The 24,743-nt window shown below is 43.8% G+C and overlaps 1 protein-coding gene across 1 annotated transcript in view; it reads left to right on the top strand.

Annotated features, from left to right (window-relative positions):
- Positions 1-24,295, top strand: part of LOC126419689 (coiled-coil domain-containing protein 42) — a 53,305-nt gene extending 29,010 nt beyond the window's left edge. The window contains exons 5-7 of the mRNA XM_050086873.1: positions 6,234-6,398; positions 18,457-18,606; positions 24,065-24,295. Coding sequence (XP_049942830.1) covers positions 6,234-6,398; positions 18,457-18,606; positions 24,065-24,295 — 546 coding nt within the window. The remainder of the gene's footprint in view (positions 1-6,233; positions 6,399-18,456; positions 18,607-24,064) is intronic.
- The last annotated feature ends 448 nt before the right edge of the window (positions 24,296-24,743 follow it).

Below are 24,743 nucleotides of genomic sequence, written 5' to 3'. Positions count from 1 at the left end.
CGGGATAATTGGCGACCGTATTTTGGGACCAGTCTTCCTTCCACGTCGCCTAATCGGCCGGGACTATCGGCGTTTCTTGCGGGTGTCTTTGCCTCCCCTGCTGGAAGAAATGCCACTGATGATTCGAAGGGTTATATGGCTGCTACATGATGGTGCTCCAACCCACCTCACCGTTCCCTGGTCGACGGATAGGACGAGGGAGCCCAGTTGCATGGTCTGCTCGTTCACCGGATCTCAACCCGTGCGATTTCTGGTTATGGGGTCATCTCAAAAGTATCGTGTATGTAGAGCCCATTCCAGATGTGGAGACAATGGAGCAGGGTATTCATGCTGGCTTTGACATTGTTCGGTCGTAGCGTGGCCGATGCGAAGGTTAAGTGATGGAACATGGTATGGCGCGTACACTGATGCGTCGAGGCACATGGAAAATATTTTCAACACATGGTGCAACAGTGACTATATGGTACAGTGCGTATTAGACCGCAGTCTCTGTAACAACGTATGATTGAATAAATGGCGTCTAGCATCGAAACGACGCGTTTCCGGACATTTAAGCTCATTACACCTTTTTTGTTCCTTCTTCTCTCACTGATCAATGCCCAGCCTTTGTACACGGTGGAAGAAATCACTCTGCATAAGGGACACGAACAGGCTCAGATGTTGAGTGAACACTACGAAGGGCACGGAATTGATGTGTACTCGTGTGAGATAGCGTTATCAGCACCTGATAGAATTTTAAAGGCGAGGTAAAGGGGCCTGCTTCTCGGTCTCCATTTGCAATTCCACTGCAGGCTAGCCTTCCCTTTAGCAACGCAGGTTGCACGGGGCAGCCTAGTCGCCAGGCGGAAATAAACTACCAGCAAGTCGAGCAGCCTGCAACAGAAACCGCCCGCATAACAGGAGTAGTGAGGAACAAGTAGTGTGTGTTTTCGTTCCACTGCGCAAACCAGGATATAAGCCGCGTTCTGGGGCTTGACGGGCAGTACCACTTCAGTTCAATGAAGCTCAACAGCTGCATCGCAGGTCACCTGAAGATAAGCATCGACCTGTTCGGCGCAGAATGGTCGCGCTCGCTGAGGATGAGTCCGAAATGAAATCAGCAACACAGCAACAATGCACGACATCGGCATGGCGCAGTGCCCACCCTGAGAAGGAAACAGTCGCAAAGACCGGTTTGGACTTAGTCTGTGAATGTAACGCGGGCACTGGCTATAAAATTTGTAAGGTGTCATGAAAGTTGAGTATTTGTGTTACTGAATGAATCAGTAGTAGTTATTTCTTTAGTTGTACCTGATACCGTTTGTTGGGGGTAGCGAGCCTTTTTTGCACAGGCGTATCAGCGGCATCTTGTAGACTGTTATCAATATACAGAAGTCACATTGTCACATCGACAGGCGACGAGGTGAAGTTACAACAGCAATAAATGAACTAGACAGTAGTTAGTTTACGGAATAGCGTGTAAGACAAATCAAATTTTATTTCTGTTTACTTTCATTTGACCACAAAATGTCCACCTGCTGCATTGGCGAGAGGTTTTTCATTTGCATTTACCCGCCAAACGATTCAGCATGTATGTGGTCGTACTAGTTCAGTCAAATAACACAGTTTAATTTGAAATTCAAAGAAGTATTAAAGCAGCAAATGTCATATTATTTCCATTATCTAAAAGAGATAAAGTAAATTATAAAAATAGCATTTTACATCCCTGCGTAAACTGCAATTTGATGCGTTTATTATCACACTGGGTGACTTAGGTCGCTCGTCACGTCTTGCTACTTCAGTTCGTATATACATAATATATACATGAGGGTGCATCTACAACTTCACACGAGCTCTGCAAGCTACCGTACGGTTCGTGGCGGAGGGTATGCTGTATCATTACTAGTCATTTCCTTTTTTGTTCCAGTCGCAAATACATCAAGGGAAAAGCGACTATCTATATGCCTCCGTATAATCTCCAGTTCCTCGAATCTTCGTGGTCCTTACACGAAATGTATGCTGGTGGCAGTAGAATCGTTCTGTAGTCAGCTTGAAAAGCCGGTTCCCATCTGAGTTCCCGAAGGGTCTGCGTTGTGTTTGCGTGTTGTTCGAACCTACCGGTAACAAAAGTACGAGTAGCAGCCCGCCTCTGAATTGCTTCTGTGTCTTTCTTTACTCCGATATGGTGCGGATCCCAAGCACTCAAGCAGTACTCATGAGTAAGTCATATTAGTGTATTACATGCAGTCTGCTTTAAATACGAACGACAAATTTCCTAAATTCTCCGAAGAAACCGATGTCGACCATTCGAATTCGCTAGCCAGTCCTCACGTGCTCGTACCATTTCGTGTCGCCGTTACGCCCGGAGACTTAAACGACGTGACTGTGTTGATTAGGACACTACTGATTCTGTATGTGAACATTACTGGCTTGTTTCTCCCACTCACCCGCATTAACTTACATTTTTATAGCTGCCATTCATCACACCAACTAGAAATTCTATAGAAGTCATCTTGGATCATGCTACAGTCACTCATCTTCGACACGTTCCCTTACACCACAGCGTCATCAGCAAACAGCCGCAGATTTCTGTCCACTCTGTCCGCCAGATTATTAATGTATACCGAAAATAGAATAGAAATTCTCAAAAATGAGATCGACAGGAAGTGCAAAATGGATAAGCAGGGATGGCTAGAGGACAAATGTAAGGATGTAGAGGCCTATATCACTAGGGGTAAGATAGATACTGCCTACAGGAAAATTAGAGAGACCTTTGGAGATAAGAGAACGACTTGTATGAATATCAAGAGCTCAGATGGCAACCCAGTTCTAAGCAAAGAAGGGAAAGCAGAAAGGTGGAAGGAGTATATAGAGGGCCTATACAAGGGCGATGTACTTGAGGACAATATTATGGAAATGGAAGAGGATGTAGATGAAGATGAAATGGGAGATATGATACTGCGTGAAGACTTTGACAGAGCACTGAAAGACCTGAGTCGAAACAAGGCCCCCGGAGTAGACAACATTTCACTGGAACTACTGACGGTCTTGGGAGAGCCAGTCCTGACAAAACTCTACCATCTGGTGAGCAAGATGTATGAAACAGGCGAAATACCCTCAGACTTCCAGAAGAATATAATAATTCCAATACCAAAGAAAGCAGGTGTTGACAGATGTGAAAATTACCGAACTATCAGTTTAATAAGTCACAGCTGCAAAATACTAACGCGAATTCTTTACAGACGAATGGAAAAACTAGTAGAAGCCGACCTCGGGGAAGATCAGTTTGGATTCCGTAGAAACACTGGAACACGTGAGGCAATACTGACCTTACGACTAATCTTAGAAGAAAGATTAAGGAAAGGCAAACCTACGTTTCTAGCATTTGTAGACTTAGAGAAAGCTTTTGACAATGTTGACTGGAATACTCTCTTTCAAATTCTAAAGGTGGCAGGGGTAAAATACAGGGAGCGAAAGGCTATTTACAATTTGTACAGAAATCAGATGGCAGTTATAAGAGTCGAGGGACATGAAAGGGAAGCAGTGGTTGGGAAGGGAGTAAGACAGGATTGTAGCCTCTCCCCGATGTTGTTCAATCTGTATATTGAGCAAGCAGTAAAGGAAACAAAAGAAAAATTTGGAGTAGGTATTAAAATTCATGGAGAAGAAATAAAAACTTTGAGGTTCACCGATGACATTGTAATTCTGTCAGAGACAGCAAAGTACTTGGAAGAGCAGTTGAATGGAATGGACAGTGTCTTGAAAGGAGGATATAAGATGAACATCAACAAAAGCAAAACAAGGATAATGGAATGTAATCTAATTAAGTCGGGTGATGCTGAGGGAATTAGATTAGGAAATGAGACACTTAAAGTAGTAAAGGAGTTTTGCTATTTGGGGAGCAAAATAACTGATGATGGTCGAAGTAGAGAGGATATAAAATGTAGACTGGCAATGGCAAGGAAAGCGTTTCTGAAGAAGAGAAATTTTTTAACATCGAGTGTAGATTTAAGTGTCAGGAAGTCATTTCGGAAAGTATTTGTATGGAGTGTAGCCATGTATGGAAGTGAAACATGGACGATAAATAGTTTGGACAAGAAGAGAATAGAAGCTTTCGAAATGTGGTGCTACAGAAGAATGCTGAAGATTAGATGGGTAGATCACATAACTAATGAGGAAGTATTGAATAGGATTGGGGAGAAGAGAAGTTTGTGGCACAACTTGACCAGAAGAAGGGATCGGTTGGTAGGACATGTTGTGAGGCATCAAGGGATCACCAATTTAGTATTGGAGGGCAGCGTGGAGGGTAAAAATCGTAGAGGGAGACCAAGAGATGAATACACTAAGCAGATTCAGAAGGATGTAGGTTGCAGTAGGTACTGGGAGATGAAAAAGCTTGCACAGGATAGAGTAGCATGGAGAGCTGCATCAAACCAGTCTCAGGACTGAAGACCACAACAACAACGACAACCGAAAATAATAGCGGTCCTACCACACCTTACGATACTCTTGTCTCTGATGAACAATCACCGTTGAGGATAATGTACTGCGTTCTATTACTTAAGAAGTCTTCGAGCCAGTGACATATTTGGGAACCTGTTCCATATGCTCTTACCTTCTTTAACGGTTTGCAGTAGGGTACCGTATCAAATGCTTTTCAGAAATCTAGAAATATGGAATCTGCCTGTTGCCTTTCGTCCGTAGTTTGCAGTATTTCATGTCAGAAACAGTGCTGATTTGTGCAGATAAGATTTTCGGTCTCAGGAAAATTTATGATATTCGAATTCAGACTATGTTCAGGGATTCTCCAGCAACCCGATGTTAACAGTACTAGTCAGTAATTTTGCAGGTCATGTCTTTTACCCTTGTTACATTCAGGAGTCACCTGCGCTTTTTTCCAGTTGCTTGGGACTTTGCACTCCGGTCACGGAAAATAATAACGGCCGGGAGAGTGGTGTGATGATCACATGCCACTCCGTACTCGCATCCGGTGACGCCAACGGGCTGAGGATGACACGCCGGCCGGTCGGTATCGTTGGGCCTTCAAGGCCTGTTGGGACGGACGCTGTTATCTTTTTTCTGGGGGGGGGGGGTGGCGGGGGAGGTTGAACTGGGCGAGACATTCGCAATAAATGTAAGCTAAGTAAGGTGCAAATGCCATAGAATACTCTTAGAAAGAACTGTTGTTTCTCTACGCCGGGAATGATTATTACTATGTTGTCCACATCTGTTCGGTGGTCAAACGACGGCGTGTTTGTACAATTATGATCCGTGATTGATTTCTTAAACGTGAAGTTTAAAACATCGTCTTTCGTCTTGCTATCTTCTGCTGTCTCTTCAGACTGGTCAGCGAGTGACTCGATGGCAGCCCTAGACTCGCCTGGCGGTTTTGCGTAGAAGCAGAATGTTCTCGGGTTTTCGGCCAGATAGTTTGGTAAGGTTTGACAGTGATAATTTTTGTATCCTTCGCGCATATATCTTTTTATACCGTTGGCTTTCTTATTTTGCAAGTTCGGTTTTGAACCGGGAGTGGAACAACCTTTGCTTCCTGAGCAATTTCCCTAATTCGTTGTTAAACCACATTGGGTCTTTTCCGTCGTTAATCCACTTACTATGCATATACTTTATCGTCTGTTTAAATTTTGCCCATAATTCTTCTACGCCCGTCGTACCGGAACTAAATGACGTCAGTTCATTGTCTAAGCGTAAGTTCAAATGGTTCAAATGGCTCTGAGCACTATGCGACCTAACTTCAGCGGTCATGAGTCGCCTAGAACTTAGAACTAATTAAACCTAACTAACCTAAGGACATCACACACATCCATGCCCGAGGCAGGATTCGAACCTGCGACCGTAGCGGCCGCGCGGTTCCAGACTGTAGCGCCTTTAACCGCTTGGCCACCACGGCCGGCTAAGCGTAAGTAACCAAAATATATTAATATACTATTTTCAAGAACGAAAAGAGATGTATGGAAGCGAAATGATCCACTGTACATAAGAGAGAATGTGTTTAGTATTTGGGAAGCGGGATTGTGGAGAGTTGCAGGGATGGGTGTCATACTGTGAATGAGTTGGGAGTTATGGAGAAGAAAGAATGTATTTATGTTTGAGAAAGGATGAAAGAATTTGTGTTAATTAATTGTTGTGCCGCTCTCGTGTTGGGACAGAATCAGCATGCCAGGGGGTTTGATATTTATTGTCTGTATGTTACTAGTGCATCTAGTATGTTAAGCTTTGTGCTCATTTTCTCACAGGACTACATGAGTGAGGTAGTCGAACAGTCAGACTTCAAAAGTATAGACGAGTTGGTGGAGCGCCACGAGACTCTGGTAGCTGCCCGGGAAGACCTGGCTCAGCGCCAGCTCCGTGAGATGGACAACCTGGAACAAGTCCGGACCGCTATGCTCGATCTGGAAGAGGTTTGTATTTTCAGTGTTCAATACACCTTTCCCACATTTGAGAGTATTTAAAGCACTATGTTTTGAAAGTAGGAGCACTGATCGAGAGAGGAATATATGTGTCACTTATTACTCTTATGTGAGGGTCACGTGTCCTAGTGCAGACTTAACAATCGCAGAAAATTATCTTCAACTTATTTTCCACGTGACCTGAACAGATCTGTATGAATAAATCAGACTAAACGGTTAATATGCACTCTAAGGCAAAAACTATATACCGCGATAGAACTACGCAAATTTCTCACAAATTTATATTCAACGGGAAATGCAAAACTGCAAAGTTTGGCGGTCGATGTATGAATGTGTCACGTAGCAGCGCAGTTTCAACGCGCAGCTGACAAGGATAGTAAAGAGGGGCATTCGATACCAGGACATAAAGTTTTTGTGAATTTCATTCCGTGTACTCAGTTGAACAGTAACTACGCTTGCAGACCGCCACGTCAGCATTTGAGAGAGGACGTGTAGTGGGCTCAATAAGGCCAGTTGGAGTAATCGGCGAATCGCTCGACATTTGAATAGGAGTGATGCCACTATTGGACGCTGCTGGCAGGAATGGGTGAACCATGGCCGAACAGTGCTTTAAGAACGAGGCGGTCGACCTAGAGAGGCTGCAGAACATGAGGACTAAGCAATCGTCAGAGAGGCACTCAGAGCCCCGGTTTCATTATTATCATCGATCCGACGTGTAACTCGTGCTTCAGTGACCATAAGGACCGTTAATGGGCGGCTCACAGAAAGAGCGCTGAACTCACGGTGTCCCTTGCACCGACTACCATTGACTTCCGTACACCAAGAAGCACGTTTACTCTCATGTCGCTCGCATTCGGTCTGGAATGTCAGTGAATGGAGGAGAACTGTCTTCAGTGACATTCCCGCCTCGAACTGAACCCCGATGACTAACGAAGACGTATATTTGAGACCCCCCCCCCTCCCCCCGGACAGCGGTGGGACAACATCCTGACCGCCCGTCGTAAGGACCGACAGCCAGGATTGATGGGCTGGGATGAGATTTCATTTCATAGCAGGACCCACTTGGTTGTTATTCGCGGCAGGTTTACAGCACAGCGGTACGTCGACGATATTCTGTGCCGCGTTTCGTCGGCCTTCACGGCAAGCCATTCTGGCCGTACGTTTCAGGAAGATAATCCCTGCTCGCACAAGGCGAGAGTTTCTACTGCTTGCGTTCGTGCTTGCCAAATCCTACCGATGCCACTTAGGTCGTTGTATCACTTCCCAACTGAGAAAGTTTGGAGCATTATGGGCAGGGCCCACCAGCCATCTCGATATTTTGACGATCTAAAGCGCCAAATGAAAAAAAAAAAAAATAGGCACGATTCCCTCAAAAGGGCATCCAATAACTCAATCAATCAGTTCCAAGCCGAATTACTGCTTGAATAAGAGCCATATGTGGACCACCTCGTTACTGACTACTTCAATTTACGAATCTCTTGAATAAATCATACAATTTTTTGAGAAATTATAATATTTATTTATTTGTGCATGTACATCACATCTACAGGTTTCCGTCCCGTTCGGATAATTCCTTCTTGGTGCGCAGCTTTTTGTCTTAGAGTGTATTTTCGTATTTCCGAATAGATCATAGCAGGGAGGATATTTCGAGGAATGAAGAGGGAGACAAAGCTACACTGCCTGACGAAAAAAAGAGAGGTGCTTAAAAAACATTGTCGAATGTCAATATAACTTCGTACATACCATCGGTGGGTGTGGAAATGATCAAAGTTGTAACTGTCTGTGACAGATAGAGCGGACGTTGATGTGCATTGGTATTGTTCGTGTTTAGTGTTACTACCAAGCCTGGTATAGTATGCAAAGGATGTGATTAACATCAAATGTTGAGTGACCTCTGTGCAGGACACGGATATAATCATGTAAGGCTGCGTTAACAGAACCTGACAGAGATCTACAGTGCTTTCATTGTGGATTTTGCAAGTCGGCCGAGTCGCAGGTTAGTGCTGCTTTTGTGTGACAGTGGCCTGCTGTCGAACTGCACGGAAACGTGAGGGCAGGCATATTCGTCGTCAAGGCTCCGGTCGCCGACGTGCGACCGCCACTAGAGAGGATCACCTTGCTGTGCACCAGGCACATCGCAGCCCCTTCACATCCGTGCCTGCCATCCGGGAACAAGTAAGCTGCGTCTCTGGTCGGAGACTAGCAGCAGACGGACTAGACATGCATGCATGCAGTAGCCATAGACGGCTGCCTTTGGATAAGTGCAATGACTGGGAATCATAGAATGTAGATGAACGGTGTCGCATTGTGTTCAGCGATGAGTCGCGGTTCTGTCCAACCCTAGATGACCATAATCGGGTGGTATTGCAGCGACCTGGCGACAGGTCTCATGCTCCCAATGTTGCGGAAAAGTACAGGAGTGTTACTCTGGCTCGATGGTGTAGTGAGTCATCAGGTCACGGATAGTACTGATTGAGGGAACTCTGTCGGCGCAATGGTACGTCACAGACATCCTGCGTTCTCGTGTACATTACTGGCCATTAAAATTGCTGCACCAAGAAGAAATGCAGATGATAAACGGGTATTCATTGGACAAATATATTATACTAGAACTGACATATGATTACATTTTCACGCAATTTGGGTGCATAGATCCTGAAAAATCAGTACCCATAACAACCCCCTCTGGCCGTAATAACGGGCTTGATACGGCTGGGCATTGAGTCAAACAGAGCTTGGATGGCGTGTACAGGTACAGCTGCCTATGCAGCTTCAACACGATACCACAGTTCATCAGGAGTGATGACTGGTGTATAGTGACGAGCCAGTTGCTCGGCCACCATTGACCAGATGTTTTCAGCTGGTGAGAGATCTGGAGAATGTGCTGGCCAGGGCAGCAGTCGAACATTTTCTGTATCCAGAAAGGCCCGTACAGGACCTGCAACATGCGGTCGTGCATTATCCTGAAGAAATGTAGGGCTTCGCAGGGATCGAATGAAGGGTAGAGCCACGGGTCGTACGACCATCGTGATGCTCTAAACAGAACCGGGATTCATCCGAAAAAATGTTTTGCTATTCGTGCACCCAGGTGCGTCGTTGAGTACACCATCGCAGGCAATCCTGTCTGTGATGCAGCGTCAAGGGCAACCGCAGCCATGCTCTCCGAGCTGACAGTCCGTGCTGCTGCAAACGTCGTCGAACTGTTCGTGCAGATGGTTGTTGTCTCGCAAACGTCCCCATCTGTTGACTCAAGGATCGAGACGTGTCTGCACGATCCGTTACAGCCATGCGGATAAGATGCCTGTCATCTCGACTGCTAGTGATACGAGGCCGTTGGGATCCAGCACGGCGTTCCGTATTACCCTCCTGAACCCACCGATTCCATATTCTGCTAACAGTCATTGGATCTCGACCAACGCGAGCAGTAATGTCGTGATATGATAAACCGCAATCGCGATAGGCTAAATCCGGCTTTTATCAAAGTCGGAAACGTGATGGTACGCATTTCTCCTCCTTACACGAGGCATCACAACAACGTTTCAGCAGGCAACGCCGGTCAACTGCTGTTTGTGTATGAGAAATCGGTTGGAAACTCTCCTCATGTCAGCACGTTGTAGGTGTCGCCACCGGTGCTAACCTTGTGTGAATGCTTTGAAAAGCTAATCATTTGCATATCACAGCATCTTCTTCCTGTCGGTTAAATTTCGCGCCTGTAGCACGTCATCTTCGTGGTGTAGCAATTTTATGGCCAGTAGTGTATTCTCTCTCATGTAACAGTATCATGGCACCGGTTTTCAACAGGACAGTGCTCGTCCACATATGTCACGTATCTATATAAACTGTATGTGCGACGCCGAGGTAGTCTTACAGCAAGCAAGACCTGCAGATTTGTCCCCGATCGAGCATGTGTGGCAGCAACTCCGAAGTCAACTTGGTCCCAGTGACAGTGTCCATTGTATCAAAGACCAGTTACTTAAGTTGAGGACCAGCTTCCATGGGAGAAGACAGCGGTTTTGTGACACCAATCCAAACGAAATCAGTGTATGCATTCCACATAGAGGGGGTGGGTCTTTTTGACAAATGATATTATACTGCCAAGTTCTTTGTATATTTAACTCACTGAAATAAAATCACGTATCCTCTCTCCACGTCAAGATTCATTTCATTTCCTCCTCCCGTGCTGTGTGTTTAACGTGTTTTTTTGCCCCTCGCGGACTGTGTACAGTCTAAAGTAAGACGGAAAATTAACACTCTTAAAGAGTGTTGATTGTACGACAGAGAATGGGGTTAGTAGAAGTTGTTGATGTATCAGGTCCCAGTGAAAACGGGAGCGGGACTGGCTGATATGGTTCTAGCTGCCAGCATCATTGTACAACAGACAAAATGGGTATTGGAGAGAGTACTGCAAGGTTTTGTCTGCTCTTGCAACGCAGGTATTCATATTGCGGTTGCCACTTTCTGCGGTTGCTGTGAGTTTAATTACACTACTGGCCATTAAAATTGCTACACTACGAAGATGACGTGCTACACACGCGAAAATTAACCGACGGGAAGAAGGTGCTGTGATATGCAAATGGTTAGTTTTTCAGAGCATCCACACAAGGTTGGCGCCGGTGGCGACATCTACAACGTTCTGACATGAGGATTTCTCAGTCACAAACAGAAGTTGAGCGGCGTTGCCTGGTGAAACGTTGTTCTGATGCCTCGTGTAAGGAGGAGAAATGCGTACCATCATGTTTCCGACTTTGATAAAGGTCGGATTGTAGCCTATCGCGATTGCGGTTTATCGTATCGCGACATTGCTGCTCGCGTTGGTCGAGGTCCACTGACTGTTAGCAGAATATGGAATCGATGGGTTCAGGAGGGTAATACTGAACGCCGTGCTGGACCCCAACGGCCTCGTATCACTAGAAGTCGGGATGACAGGCATCTTATCCGCACGGGTGTAACGGATCGTGCACACACGTCTCGATCCCTGAGTCAACAGATGGGGAGGTTTGCGAGACAACAACCATCTGCACGAACAGTTCGACGACGTTTGGAGCAGCACGGACTGTCAGCTCGGAGACCATGGCTGCGGTTACTCTTGACGCTGCTTCATAGACAGGAGCGCCTGCGTCGGTGTTCTCAACGATGAACCTGGGTGCACGAATGGTAAAACGTCATTTTTTCGGATGAATCCAGGTTCAGTTTACAGCGTCATGATGGTCGCATCTGTGTTTGGCGACATCGCGGTGAACGCACATTGGAACCGTGTATTCGTTATCGCAATACTGGCGTATCACCCGGCGCGATGCTGTGGGGTGCCATTGGTTACACGTGTCGGTCACCTCTTGCTCGCATTGACGGCTCTTTGAACAGTGGACGTTACATTTCAGATGTGTTACGACCCGTGGCTATACCCTTCACTCGATCCCTGCGAAACCCTACATTTCAACGGGCCTTTCTGAATACAGAAAATGTTCGACTACTGCCCTGGCCAGCACATTCTCCAGATCTCTCACCAACTGAAAACGTCTGGTCAATGGCGGCCGAGCAACTGGCTCGTCACAATACACCAGTCATTACTCTTGATGAACTGTGGTATCGTGTTGAAGCTGCATGGGCTGCTGTACCTGTACACGCCATCCAAGCTCTGTTTGACTCAATGCCCAGGGGTATCAAGGCCGTTATTACCGCCAGAGTTGGTTGTTATGGGTACTGATTTCTCAGGATCTATGCACCCAAATTGCGTGAAAATGTAATCACATGTCAGTTCTAGTATAATATATTTGTCCAATGAATACCCGTTTATCATCTGCATTTCTTCTTGGTGTAGTAGTTTTAATGGCCAGTAGTGTAGCTGCAATGAAACTTCCTGGCGGGTTAAAACCGTGTGCCGGACCGAGAGTCGACCTGGAGAGCTTTGCCTTTCGCGGGCAAGTGCTCTACCTTCCGAGCTACCCAGGCACGACTCAGACCCCTCCTCACAGTTCCACTTCTGCCACTACCTCATCGTGTACCTTCCACACTTCACAGAAACCTGGGGCTATGGCTAAGCCATGTCTCCACATGACCCTTTCTTCCAGGACTGCTAGTTCTGCAAGGTTCGCAGGAGAATTTCTGTAAAGTTTGGAAGGTAGGAGACGCTGGCAGAATTGGAATTGTGAGGATGGGGCGTGAGTCGTACTTGCGTAGCTCAGACGGTAAAGCAGTTGCCCGCGAAAGACAAAGGTCCCGAGCTGGAGACTCGGTCCGGCATACAGTTTTCATATGCCAGGAAGTTTCAAGGTATATGTGGTTTTTGTCAACAAAAAGTAAATATTTATTTCCGACTATTGGCTCCTATGAGCAGACAGAAGAAGCGACTGGGGGGGCCTTGCGTCGCACGTGGGCAGGAGCCGAGCGACTTAAGAGTGGTGTATTGTCAAGCACTGCTACAGCTCGGCAGGGGAGCCCAGAGGGAGCTACGGCGGCGAGGCTGCGTCTTGTTCACACGCTGTTTGGGACGGAGTGCGTATGAAGCCGAATGCACTGGAGACTGGCCGGCGGGATAGAAAGTCATTGACTCAGCCACTCAACTGCAGAGGGAAGTCGTGTCCGTTTCGGGGCTGGCGGGCCGACTGTCTCTTAAGAGAGTTTTGAAAAGGGCACTGTCTCATTAGATAGGCAAGTAGTGGTTTCTGACTCAAAGGATTGGCAAAACGGCAGACACTATTTGTTACAAAGCTGGTCACACTGCGAACAAAAGAACAAGTAATTGTTAGACGCTGAAGGCTGGTGAGGATCTTGCAATGCGTATGTGTCTGAAAGCGCCCACAAAGGGACACTTCCTCAAACGAACGGGTTGCACGCGTTCTCATCCTAAGGGTGAAAGCTCGCAGTAGGTATTACCTAAATGGGCTTCTGTTTGCGTATTAGTTAAGCGCCACTGAATGTATCTTCGCTACTGAATCGGCCTGTCATGCGAAGCAACACGAAGACCCATTGTCGGTACTGCTCTCTTTGCTTGATGCCAATCACCCAAGCAGGTATTACAAAAGACAGTACAAACAGCGTTAGACTGGCCTTTCCCTTTTTGGTTTTAGTGAATTGTCTTACTAAATCAAAACATTAATGGCAGCGTCTATTAGTGAAATGTGAGCTTTAATGAATTTAATTAAATGACAAAATTAATTCCTGCTAATATAATAATTCAATAAAACATCAGTTTTTAAGAGTGATTAGTGCTAGTAATTATACCGAGTGAATCATCTAAAACTTATACCGCAAATATTGTGCGAATGGAAAGTGCTATTAATGTTCGGTTTTCACAGAACTGACTGGTAATCAGGGGCTCGTATTGTTAGCCAATAAACAGATTGTAGCAATGTTTAGAAAGTGTATTTTTTGTGCAAACATACACTTTTTTCAAATGTCACAGTGACTATTGACATTAAAAGGCTAAAAGTAGGCTAGTTAGAATGTCAGCGGTGTTCGTTGCGGGATTCTAGTGAGAGTGGTTTGCGACATATCGTATTTTGAAAAATTTCCACAGCGACACTTGTTTCTACCAATCAACTTGCCTAGTTTCTAGGCACGATGTTGTTACGTTTGCTTACAGTGTGCTTGTGTGTTTCTTGAGCGCAATGGGCTTCCTGGTCAGTTAATGTGAGGCAGTCCAAGCAGTGGGTCTTGAGTGGACGATAACATTTACGAATGCAAAAAATAAATAAATAAATAAATAAATAAATAAAATAAAAAAATTAAAAAAAATAAAACGACATGCTCACGGTGTACGAAGAGTGTAAAAGAATGCAGTCCGTTCTCAAGATATCTCAATAGACTTCAACCATTTCGGCAATTATTTATCAACCTCTTCAACGAGTTACGTGAAAGTGGCTGTGTAACATCTAGGCAGCGTAACAGAAGGAAACAAGTGGCGCCAGAAGAGCGGGAAAGTAATGTTCTTGCAATTGTTGCAATTGGTCCGCATGTTAGCTTCTGCGCAATTTCACGAAGAAGAGGAATGAGTCACGCAAGTGTCTTACGCATTTTCCATCGGCGTAGGTTAAATTCCTATCACATTTTTCTCCGTCGAGAGCTGAATAGAAACGATCATGAGAATTTATTTAAAGTCAGTACAGCCATTAGACTGTTTTTATTTGCAGTGTTACATTTACACGATCATGATTTCAGCTTCAAAGTGCCATTATCAAGTGTTTTCTGGAAGCATATTAGACAATAACAGTGAGATACATAACAAGTGATATAACCATAAGAATCCGTATTTATAATGCTTACTTACAATGTTATACAGTGCCTAAGATGGCGTACTGTCATATTTAAAATACACTATTAAACACATTGTATGGTGATACGTACATCATAAATATCGCCTCAAACCTCACTGGTTAATTAATGAGTGAGTAGAATACGTAATTGCACTGTATTATATTAATTCTGAATTGAGTCAAAATTTCACAACTCAGAGTTGGCCATGTGTTAATCTCACGTACAAAGTTGTATATTTACCTACTAAAATGTATTTTAAACAACGTCAATGAGTAGCTGGACTGTTATATTGATGGATGCAGCGAATATTATCGCAAGGTTTGTTACTGTTTATGTTTATGAGCAGACAACTTTATTGTATACTAAGATAAACAGCTACTGCCAAGATGTAACAACTACCAAAGAAAATAAATTGTTCCTAACCTTTCCTATCCTACTGGACACTGTTTCCAAAGATTAAAAGAAAAAGTCACCTGCTTGTAACAGGAATATCTTTGACCAAGACAATTTGATACTTAGCCAACTGTCATTCAGTCAACATGGTATACTCAGTGATAAAACAAAGCAGTAGGTTTTTACCAGAAATATTGAACCTTAGACAATGTGTCTAATGATATATTTTAAATATGACAGTATGCCATCTTAGGCACTGTATAACATTGTAAGTAAGCATTATAAATATGGATTCTTATGGTTATATGACTTGTTATGTATTTCAGTGTTATTGTCTAATATGCTTTCAGAAAACACTTGAAAATGGCACTTTGAAGCTGAAATCATGATCGTGTAAATGTAACACTGCAAATAAAAACAGTCTAATGGCTGTACTGACTTTAAAGAAATACATAATGACTGTGGCCCCACATTATGACAAAATTATTTGATTATGAGAATCGTGTTAACTTGTGTACATGGGCATTTTCCACGGATGCTAGAAGACGTTCCACAGCAGACTAGGAAGAATCTTTGGTACCAACATGATGGCTGTCCAAAACATAGTGTACGAAGTACTGAAGCATGTTTCCACGAATTCTTTCGAAATCGTTGGATTGGACGCAGAGGATCTGTACCTTGACCGGCCCGTTTCCTAGATCTGACGTCTGTAGATATTTTCCTGTGGGAAAGCTGAAAAATGCTGCCTACAAAGACATATCAGCTACACCCTATGATATGCAACAACGTGTAACTGCAGCTCTCTCTGCAATTTCTGCTGAAACGCTAGCACTTGCGCAGAAGTCGTTCCATACCAGAGTGGAAGCGCATATTTCCGCTGCCGGTGAAAATTTTCAACACTACCTGTGATGGTCAATAATTGTCCCGTTACTGATCAGGGCCACATAACTAGTGTATGCGCACTTGTGTTGTTCTTTAGCATGTGCTATCACAGGTATTATAGAAGTGTCGGAGTGCGAACTTTTCGAAATACGGTATCTCGTAAACGACTCGCACTAGAGGCCTGCAACAGATACCCCTGACATTCTAATTTAATCAAAGATTAGTTTTTTAACGTCAATAGGCACTGTTCCATTTAAAAAAATGTATGTTTGCATAAAAATACACTTTCGAAGTATTATTACAACCGGTTGCTTGGTTAAAAATACGAGCTCCTCGACTACCAATACGTTCTGTGAAAACTGCACATCAATAGCACTTCCCATTTCCGCAATATTTGCGGTGCCACTTTAGGTGTTCAACCAATATAGTATTTAGTCATAAAAATCAGGATTTAAGTGCAATTTAAAACGTAATTTTTGTTGACTTATAGTTGTTATGGTCGACCAGGAGTGAACTTGGGGCGTGGAAACGAAAGGGTCGAGACGTATCGGTTTTAAAAGCAGCAGTGTTTTCTGACCTGTAACAATTTCCGAACTTTGCTTCTTATCGAGAGTATACTGTGATTTCGGTGATTTCAGTGTGGGTGGACTGCTGCAGCTGTGGGCATTCGCTGAGTTTATCTCGGATTGGAATATTTACGCTGCCAGTAGCGGTGTATGCGAGTAGTAAAGTTGTGTTGGTAAATGTGTCAGACTGAGAAAGAGAACAGTTTTTTACAAATTGTGAGCGAGACTTTAAATCTGTCCGGTAAATTGGCTGCTACGGAAGTGACAGAGGTAGTTCGTGTCATTGATAAATTATTGTTAATAAAATATTTAAACAAGTTTTTTGTATTTCATAGTTCCATTGGTGAAATCCAATTCCAGGTACATAACTTTAATTAGAACACAGCTAGCAGGCCAGCTAGGAAATTATAAATGCTCACACTTGACTGTCCAAATTTCAGGTCAAATGTAATTGTATATTTAGGTTTTCCTCCCTAGGAAGAGTTGTAGCTTTAAATTGGGAATCAAAGTTCGCACTCCTCCACCTTGTGTATAATTGTGAGTTTTGGGATTCCGTATACATTTATTGCCATTACTACATTGAAACTAAGATTTCATGATCTCGTTCATTTCTAAGGTGGACTTGCAGTGGGTTACACAGCTGATTAAATTAGGAAACTTTATGTAAATTTTATTTACGTATCACGACGTCAGCCATTCTCAGCTATTACATACTATTGCTGCACAAGAATACCCTGCTGGAGAGCCGCGCGGGGTAGCCGCGCGGTCTGGGGCGCCTTGACACGGTCTGCACGGCTGCCCCCGTCAAAGGTTCGAGTCCTCCCTTTGACATCGATGTGCGTGTGTTGCCATTAGCATAAGTTAGTTTAAGTTAGTTTAAGTAGTGTGTAAGCTTAGGGACCGATAACCTCAGGAGTTTGGTCCCATAAGATCTTACCACAAACTTCCTTTTTCCTGGTAGAGACTATGAATCACTTGCACGAGGGTAAATATTGATACCAAAGTAAGCTGTAATTATGTAGTTGAAAGCGCTTGTATGGAGAAAATCTTTGTGTTATGTTTTCAACCACGGTTAAAATTAAGCAGTTAATATATGCTCCAGTCAATACTTTCGTTAAAATTCCATATTGATCTTAAGCATGCGTTCGTCCTTATGTTCTTCGTAGACCGAAATCTCCCAGGCATTATGTGTGTTCTAAGAAATGTATGATTGAAACTTGCCCGCGAAAGGCAAAGGTCCCAAGTTCGAGTCTCGGTCCGGCACACAGTTTTAATCTGCCAGGAAGTTTCATATCAGCGCCCACTCCGCTGCAGAGTGAAAATCTCATTCTGGAAACATCCTCCAGGCTGTGGCTAAGCCATGTCTCTGCAATATCCTTTCTTCCAGGAGTGCTAGTTATGCAAGGTTGGCAGAAGAGCTTCTGTGAAGTTTGGAATGTAGGAGACGAGATACTGGCAGAAGTAAAGCTGTGAGGACGGGGCGTGAGTCGTGCTTCGGTAGCTCAGTTGGTAGAGCACTTGCCCGGGATAGGCAAAGGTCTCGAGTTCGAGTCTCGGTCCGGCACACAGTTTTGATCTGCCAGGAAGTTTCACATCAGCGCCCACTCCGCTGCAGAGTGAAAATCTCACTCTGGGAACATCCACCAGGCTGTGGTTAAGCCATGTCTCTGCAATATCCTTTCTTGCAGGAGTGCTAGTTATGCAAGCTTGGCAGGAGAGCTTCTGTGAAGTTTGGAATGTAGGAGACGAGGTACTGGCAGAAGTAAAGCTGTGAGGACGGGGCGTGAGTCGTGCTTCGGTAGCTCAGTTGGTAGAGCACTTGCCCGCGAAAGACAAAGGTCCCGAGTTCGAGTCTCGGTCCGGCACACAGTTTTGATCTGCCAGGAAGTTTCATATCAGCGCACACTCCGCTGCAGAGTGAAAATCTCATTCTGGAAATGTATGGTTGCTTTCAGGAACGATTCAGTACTGTTATAGGACTGAACAACGAGGTTTCGCAGCTGGAAAGTGAGCTCAGCGCGGCGACCGACGAGGCCCTCCGCTGGGAGAGAATCGTTTGTCAGGTGAAGTGCACGGCCAAGGCGACGTCTGCCGAGCTCACCCAGGTACGACACGCAGCGTAGCAACGTACACAACACAAACGTTTCTGATCTTTATTTTAGTTAGCATTTATGTAGAAATCTGTTTTTGAACATTATGTGCCTTAGATAGCAGCATTCCGTGTCATTGTTAACTGGAGGGCTAGCATCACTCCAGGAAACCTGGCGCAAAGTTTTCTACATCAATCCTGGTGGATGCCAAAAGAGCGATCAAGCGAATCCATGGTCTTTAGAAAAAAAAAAAAAAAAAAAACGCCAGTCCGTCTACGGAGAAAAGTGAATGAACTGTTTCGTAGAATTATAGGCAAAATCACAGGACACGGTTCTAATCGTTGCTGTATTTGGACATAAACTGCTCATCTTCAGAACCTGGATGAAGTAACAAAAGTCGACATCAAGCTTTTGAAAACCTTAAAATTTTACCGTTTCTGCATACGATTGACATAAACATAACTAAAAATAAAATACTGCTGGTATCCCCAAACCTAGGGTAGCATAGGAAGAACAGAGGGTCCAGAACATGCGTTGTCATATGAAACCTGTATTAATATGGAATGGATGAGGAATTATTCGCTCCTAATAGTTATAGTGAAGAAAACTGAAAATTATTTGAAGATTAGAAAAAAATAATAAAAATAAAATAGTAAATTAAAATGTAATGTTTTCAAAACTCTATTTTTTAACTTCCTATATTTTCTTAATATTTAAATATTGATCGAGTTCGGTATTGACGTATAGAGGAAGTGCGGCACTATCGCAGGAAATAGGGAAAGTGAGACATCATTTGATTTGGTATGGAAATGCATTCGTGGATGCGGTACTGACTAACACTATGAAAGCACAATTGGACCTGCGTACGCGCCATCTATTGTTGAGAACGGTATGCTAGTTGTTACAATCTCCAGCTTGTACTTTTGAATTGGACTTGCAACGAGAAAAATTAAATGAACTTATTTACCGAAGAGACAGACGGAGTGAAAGAGTGTAGTGTGAAGAAGTAAAACGTTTCTACCTCTTGAGTAAATCAAAACTTATCAAATACTCATTAACAGCCAAAGCATTAAACTTTTCATGTAATGTAGAAAATAATTGCCCTCTAATTTTTGAGTCGTGGTTACTCTCAGGACCACAGAAGCATTAGTGCTTGCACTGCCACATAGCGTTGACGTAATTATAGCAAGAGGCAATCGCAGTTAGGAGCATTTTAAGATTTTATCTACGTAAACAAGCTCACTAACGCACCCCGGGGCAATGGCTTTCGAGACGGAACCGTGGCACTGCTATGCAGATGAAGACAATCTGTGTCAGTATTCTGGGTTAGATCGAAACCTCCTGGCGTGAGACGGCACGACATGTTCGGAAGCCCCCTTGGTGATCTTCGAGACGAGAATGTCACAGCCAGACACTAGATTACATTTTATCCATTCTCTCTCTCTTATTGTATCAATAACAGAAATCTAACACTACACTGGGGTGACAAAAGTCGTGGGATAGCGACATGCACGTATACAGACGGCGCTAGTATCGCACGTATACAGACGGCGCTAGTATCGCGCGCACAAGGCATAAAAGGGCAGCGCATTAGCGGAGTTGTCATTTGGATTCAGGTTTCATGTGAAAATGTTTCCTACGGGATTATGACCGTACGACGAGAATTACACTTTGCTTGCTGAATGGTATATGGAGCTAGACGCATGGGACGTTACATTTCGGAAAATCATTAGGGTATTCAATTTTCCGATATCAGCAGTGTCAAGAGACTGCCGAGAATCCCAGATTTCAGGCATTACCTCTCACCACGGACAACACGTGACCGCGGCCTTCATTTGGCGACCGATGAAACCTTCCCGTCTCCTCTATATCTCTTTTGTTACGCAACCTTCCCTTCTACAATAACCTATGAAACCTTCCCTTAGGATTTCTATCTCTTGCTTAATAATAAATGAAATCTTCCCTTTGAAATTAATTCTCTTTCTCAACCTTCGCATACAAATTTAAATGCTGCTTACTAAAAGTGATTTTCTGATTATTTCGACGAAACAGAATGTGTCGTTGTCGTGGCCCTCAGTCGTTACCTGCAATAACCCAAAACTGTTCCTTACCTTTTTCACTGTTACTGGATCGCCATCTGACTGCTACATCGAACTGTGACATGAATATACTTACTCTGTTTTACTATACTCTATTAGCTGCTGGTGGGCTCTCATAATAAGTGGCTGTATTTATTACCAAAGGTGACGTTATTCTTTAATAGCAAGGCTGACGTTATTCTTTAATTTGACTGAAGTTACGTAATTCATAGTTAAACTTTTTCTTGACAACAATAAAATTTAGCAAAGTTTTACGTTGATGGTTTTGGGGATGGATTATTATCAGTAATGCAATAATGCTGGCAAAAATTAATTATATTCTGAATGAAATGATTTTACAAACGTTCAAATGGGACATACTTCTTACAATAATCTTACAACAAGCATTGCGCAAATATACCTTCAGTAGTCTTGAGTTTCTCAAAAAAATAATTCAATAATATTAGTTCCTCTTATGATAATAGTTAGCTGATGTCTCTGTACATCCGTTTATAATCTCTTGTAAATCATAGCTGGTGGCTGGCAGGCACACCGCTCCTCTCAACCTCTCGCTTCAGACCTGCTACCGACTCACTTCACATCTCGCTTACTACTGACTTCCTTCGAACGGTTAAGTGCGGTCTCTCCCGCCAGCAATGCTTTCTGGTGCAGACAATCCCTGCTACCATTACAAAATGTATCAATGCACGGTCTTTCCCACTCTTTTCTTGAAATGTATCCATACGCGGTCTCTCTCGCCCTTTTTAAAATTATATCAATGTGGGGTCTCTCCTGCCAACAATAGTTTGGTGCAGACATTCCCTGCTACCACGATTGTTTCCAACATGACAAATATTAATTATTCCTACTTAATCCTATTAATAAAATATAAACATCTTTCATAAATTGTGGTTTGACAATAGGCAATAGAAATATACACGTCTTACACCGAGAACAGTACAATTTGTTTGAGTTGTAAGTGCTAACAGACAAGCAGCACTGCGTGAAATAACAGCAGGAATCAATGTGGGGCTTGTGACGAAGGTATCCGTCAGGATAGTGCGGCAAGTTTTCTGTTAATGTGCTGTGGCAGCAGACGACCTACGCGAGTGCCTTTGCTAACAGCACGACATCGCCTGCAGTGCCTCTTCTGGGCTCGTGACCACATCGGTTGGACTCTAGAGTGCAGGGAAGCAGTGGCCCGGTCAGTTGAGTTCCGATTTCAGTTGTTAAGGCTCATAATACGGTTCGAGTGTGGCGCAGACCCCACGAACCCATGCATTCAAGTTTTCAATAAAGCACTGTGCAAGCTGGTGGTGGCTCCGTAGTGTTTTGGGCTATGTTTACGTGGATCATTGACTGGCTACTTGGAGGCCAATGAAGCCATGCAGGGACTTCATGTCCCAAAACAACGATCGAATTTTTATGGATAATAATGCACCATGTCACGGGGCTACAGTTATTCTCAATTGGTTTGAAGAACATCCTGGATAATTCGAAGGAATGATTTGGCCACCCAGATCACCCGATACGACTTCCATCGGGCATTCCTGGGACATAATCGAGAGGTCAGTTCGTGCACAAAATACTGCATGCAGCACTTTCGGAATTTTGGTCGGCTATAGAGGCAACGTGGCTCAATATTTCTGCAAGAAACTTACAACGACTTATTGAGTCCATGCCACGTCGATTTGCTGCACTACGCCTTGCAAAGGAGATCCAACATGATATTAAGAGATATGCCACGACTTTTGTCAACTCGGTGTATACTCTACATGCACTCGACCGCCATCTACTTGAAGCAGTTAAACTTAAGACTTAACACTCAATTTTATACCGAGAAAGGTAAAGCAGTTATTACGGCACAGGTATAGCAATCGATACTAGCGTGGTTAAAATCATTATTCCGCCAGCCATACCGAGGCTTTCCATTTTTTCCCTAAGTCGATTACGGCAAATGAGGCGTTCCTTCTCTAATGACGTCATAGTGTATAGGAAGTTAAAGACTATTCAGTTGTTTATGTTCATAAACGAACTTTTGTCAAAGGAAGACAGCATTTGAGAACGTGACTGTGATGTTATACAGAGTATACAATATGTAGTGCATACAGCAGTAACAGCGACCATTGGGTTTTGTTTTACTTTATTGAGAAAGCACCGTTACCTGTTTTTATCTTCACACTGTTTATATGCTGTTATCAGAAAACGGTAGTAGAGTCATCATTTCATTCTCCAGTCAACCCTCGTTGCCAGGCCATAAAGCCCACGTAAATACTCGTCGGGCGGAATGATACAAAGAAATGCTTTATGTCAGAACACATGACAGGTAATACAAAGTAGGGTGGCAAAGATGCCGCCCTCTCCCCTAGGCCAGACCGGAACTGCGGGGTTCAGCCGTAGGTCGTCTCAGCACTGAGCACCTGCAGCATAGGCAACCCAAATGACACTACTGCACTGCGTGGAGCTTCTTTGCCCCGTGAGAACTGGTACAGAACACACAGGCGACCTTTATCTTCAACTAGACACTCCGAGTACTCATCGCTCCTTAACTATCACAGATGTGGTGTCCCGTATGATAAGATAAAATGCAAAGTGAGTAAGTTGAAAACTTTGTATTCATTCCATTGCATGAAGTACCACTCCCATTTGCCTCATTTCTTAATGAACAATAACGAAGTTGGTTTTACAAATACACAGATGGGCAACTGATGAATGACACTTCCACAGAGTGATTGATGACCGAAACCGGTCGTAATAAATTACTGCCAATATAGGTAGTGTGATGAATGTTTAATTGAAACTTCCTGGCAGATTAAAACTGTGTGCCCGACCGAGACTCGAACTCGGGACCTTTGCCTTTCGCGTGCAAGTGCTCTACCATCTGAGCTACCGAAGCACGACTCACGGCCGGTACTTACAACTTTACTTCTGCCAGTATCTCTCGCCTACCTTCCAAACTTTACAGAAGCTCTTCTGCGAACCTTGCAGAACTAGCACTCCTGAAAGAAAGGATACTGTGGAGACATGGCTTTGGAAGGTAGGAGACGAGATACTGGCAGAAATAAAGTTGTGAGTACCGGGTGTGAGTCGTGCTTCGGTAGCTCAGATGGTAGAGCACTTGCCCGCGAAAGGCAAAGGTCCCGAGTTCGAGTCTCGGTCGGGCACACAGTTTTAATCTGCCAGGAAGTTTCATATCAGCGCACACTCCGCTGCAGAGTGAAAATCTCATTCTGGAATGTTTAATTGTTTAACAGCTGTTCACAACCACGTAGTAAAGACGTTAAGCATTGTTTAGTTTGGTTGTTTAAGTGTTGTTTCTAGTGACAATAAATAGGGTGTTCGTTGTCAAATCTCTCCATATTTATTAAAGTTATGGTACCTTCTCTTTCTTTCAGGTTAAAAGTGCTTGCTGGAACCTACATCAGCTCATGTCCAAGCGGAAGTGGAAATGCTTGCAGACAACGCACGACGAAAAAGACTGGGAAGGGCAGCTTGTGGATATTAAAGCCATAATTAAAATCACCAGGCAGATTCTTGCAGAAGCACGAAAACTTGTTGAGGAGGAACAAAATACCGTGGTCGCTGTTGTTGATGAGCCCTTGCGCGGAGAGGAAACTGACGAGTGACAGAGTTGCATCATGGACGCGAACCTCTGCTTGCCTTCATTTACTCTGCTCTGTATTGTACCATGTATCAAGGAAGTTTACATTCTTAATCCATTCAGGGATGGGACGTGGGTAGAACTACTGTTTATCTATGCTCAGCGTGAACTGATATTAATCTGATTTTATATTCATAGTATTCAGGGTGAGGGATATTCCTAGATTCGTATTTAAAAACATATATGAAAATTTTCTACGTAGATTTTAATGATTCTGTGTAGGAGAATTTTTTTTAGAAACTTGTAGCTTATTATCGCAGAAATGTTGCATACTTACTACTGTTACTAAACTACATACTGGTTTTTGATGTATAAACTCATCTGAAAATGCAGCCACATTTTAATAACTATCAGTTAAGATAATGTTCTGTAAAATGATTCATCCCCCAACATTAATATATATCGTGCAAAGT

The sequence above is a fragment of the Schistocerca serialis genome, chromosome 9, assembly GCF_023864345.2.
Source record: "Schistocerca serialis cubense isolate TAMUIC-IGC-003099 chromosome 9, iqSchSeri2.2, whole genome shotgun sequence".
Taxonomy (NCBI): domain Eukaryota; kingdom Metazoa; phylum Arthropoda; class Insecta; order Orthoptera; family Acrididae; genus Schistocerca; species Schistocerca serialis.
The sequence above is the reverse complement of the archived record's forward strand: the minus strand, read 5'-3'. Positions and strand labels throughout refer to the sequence as shown.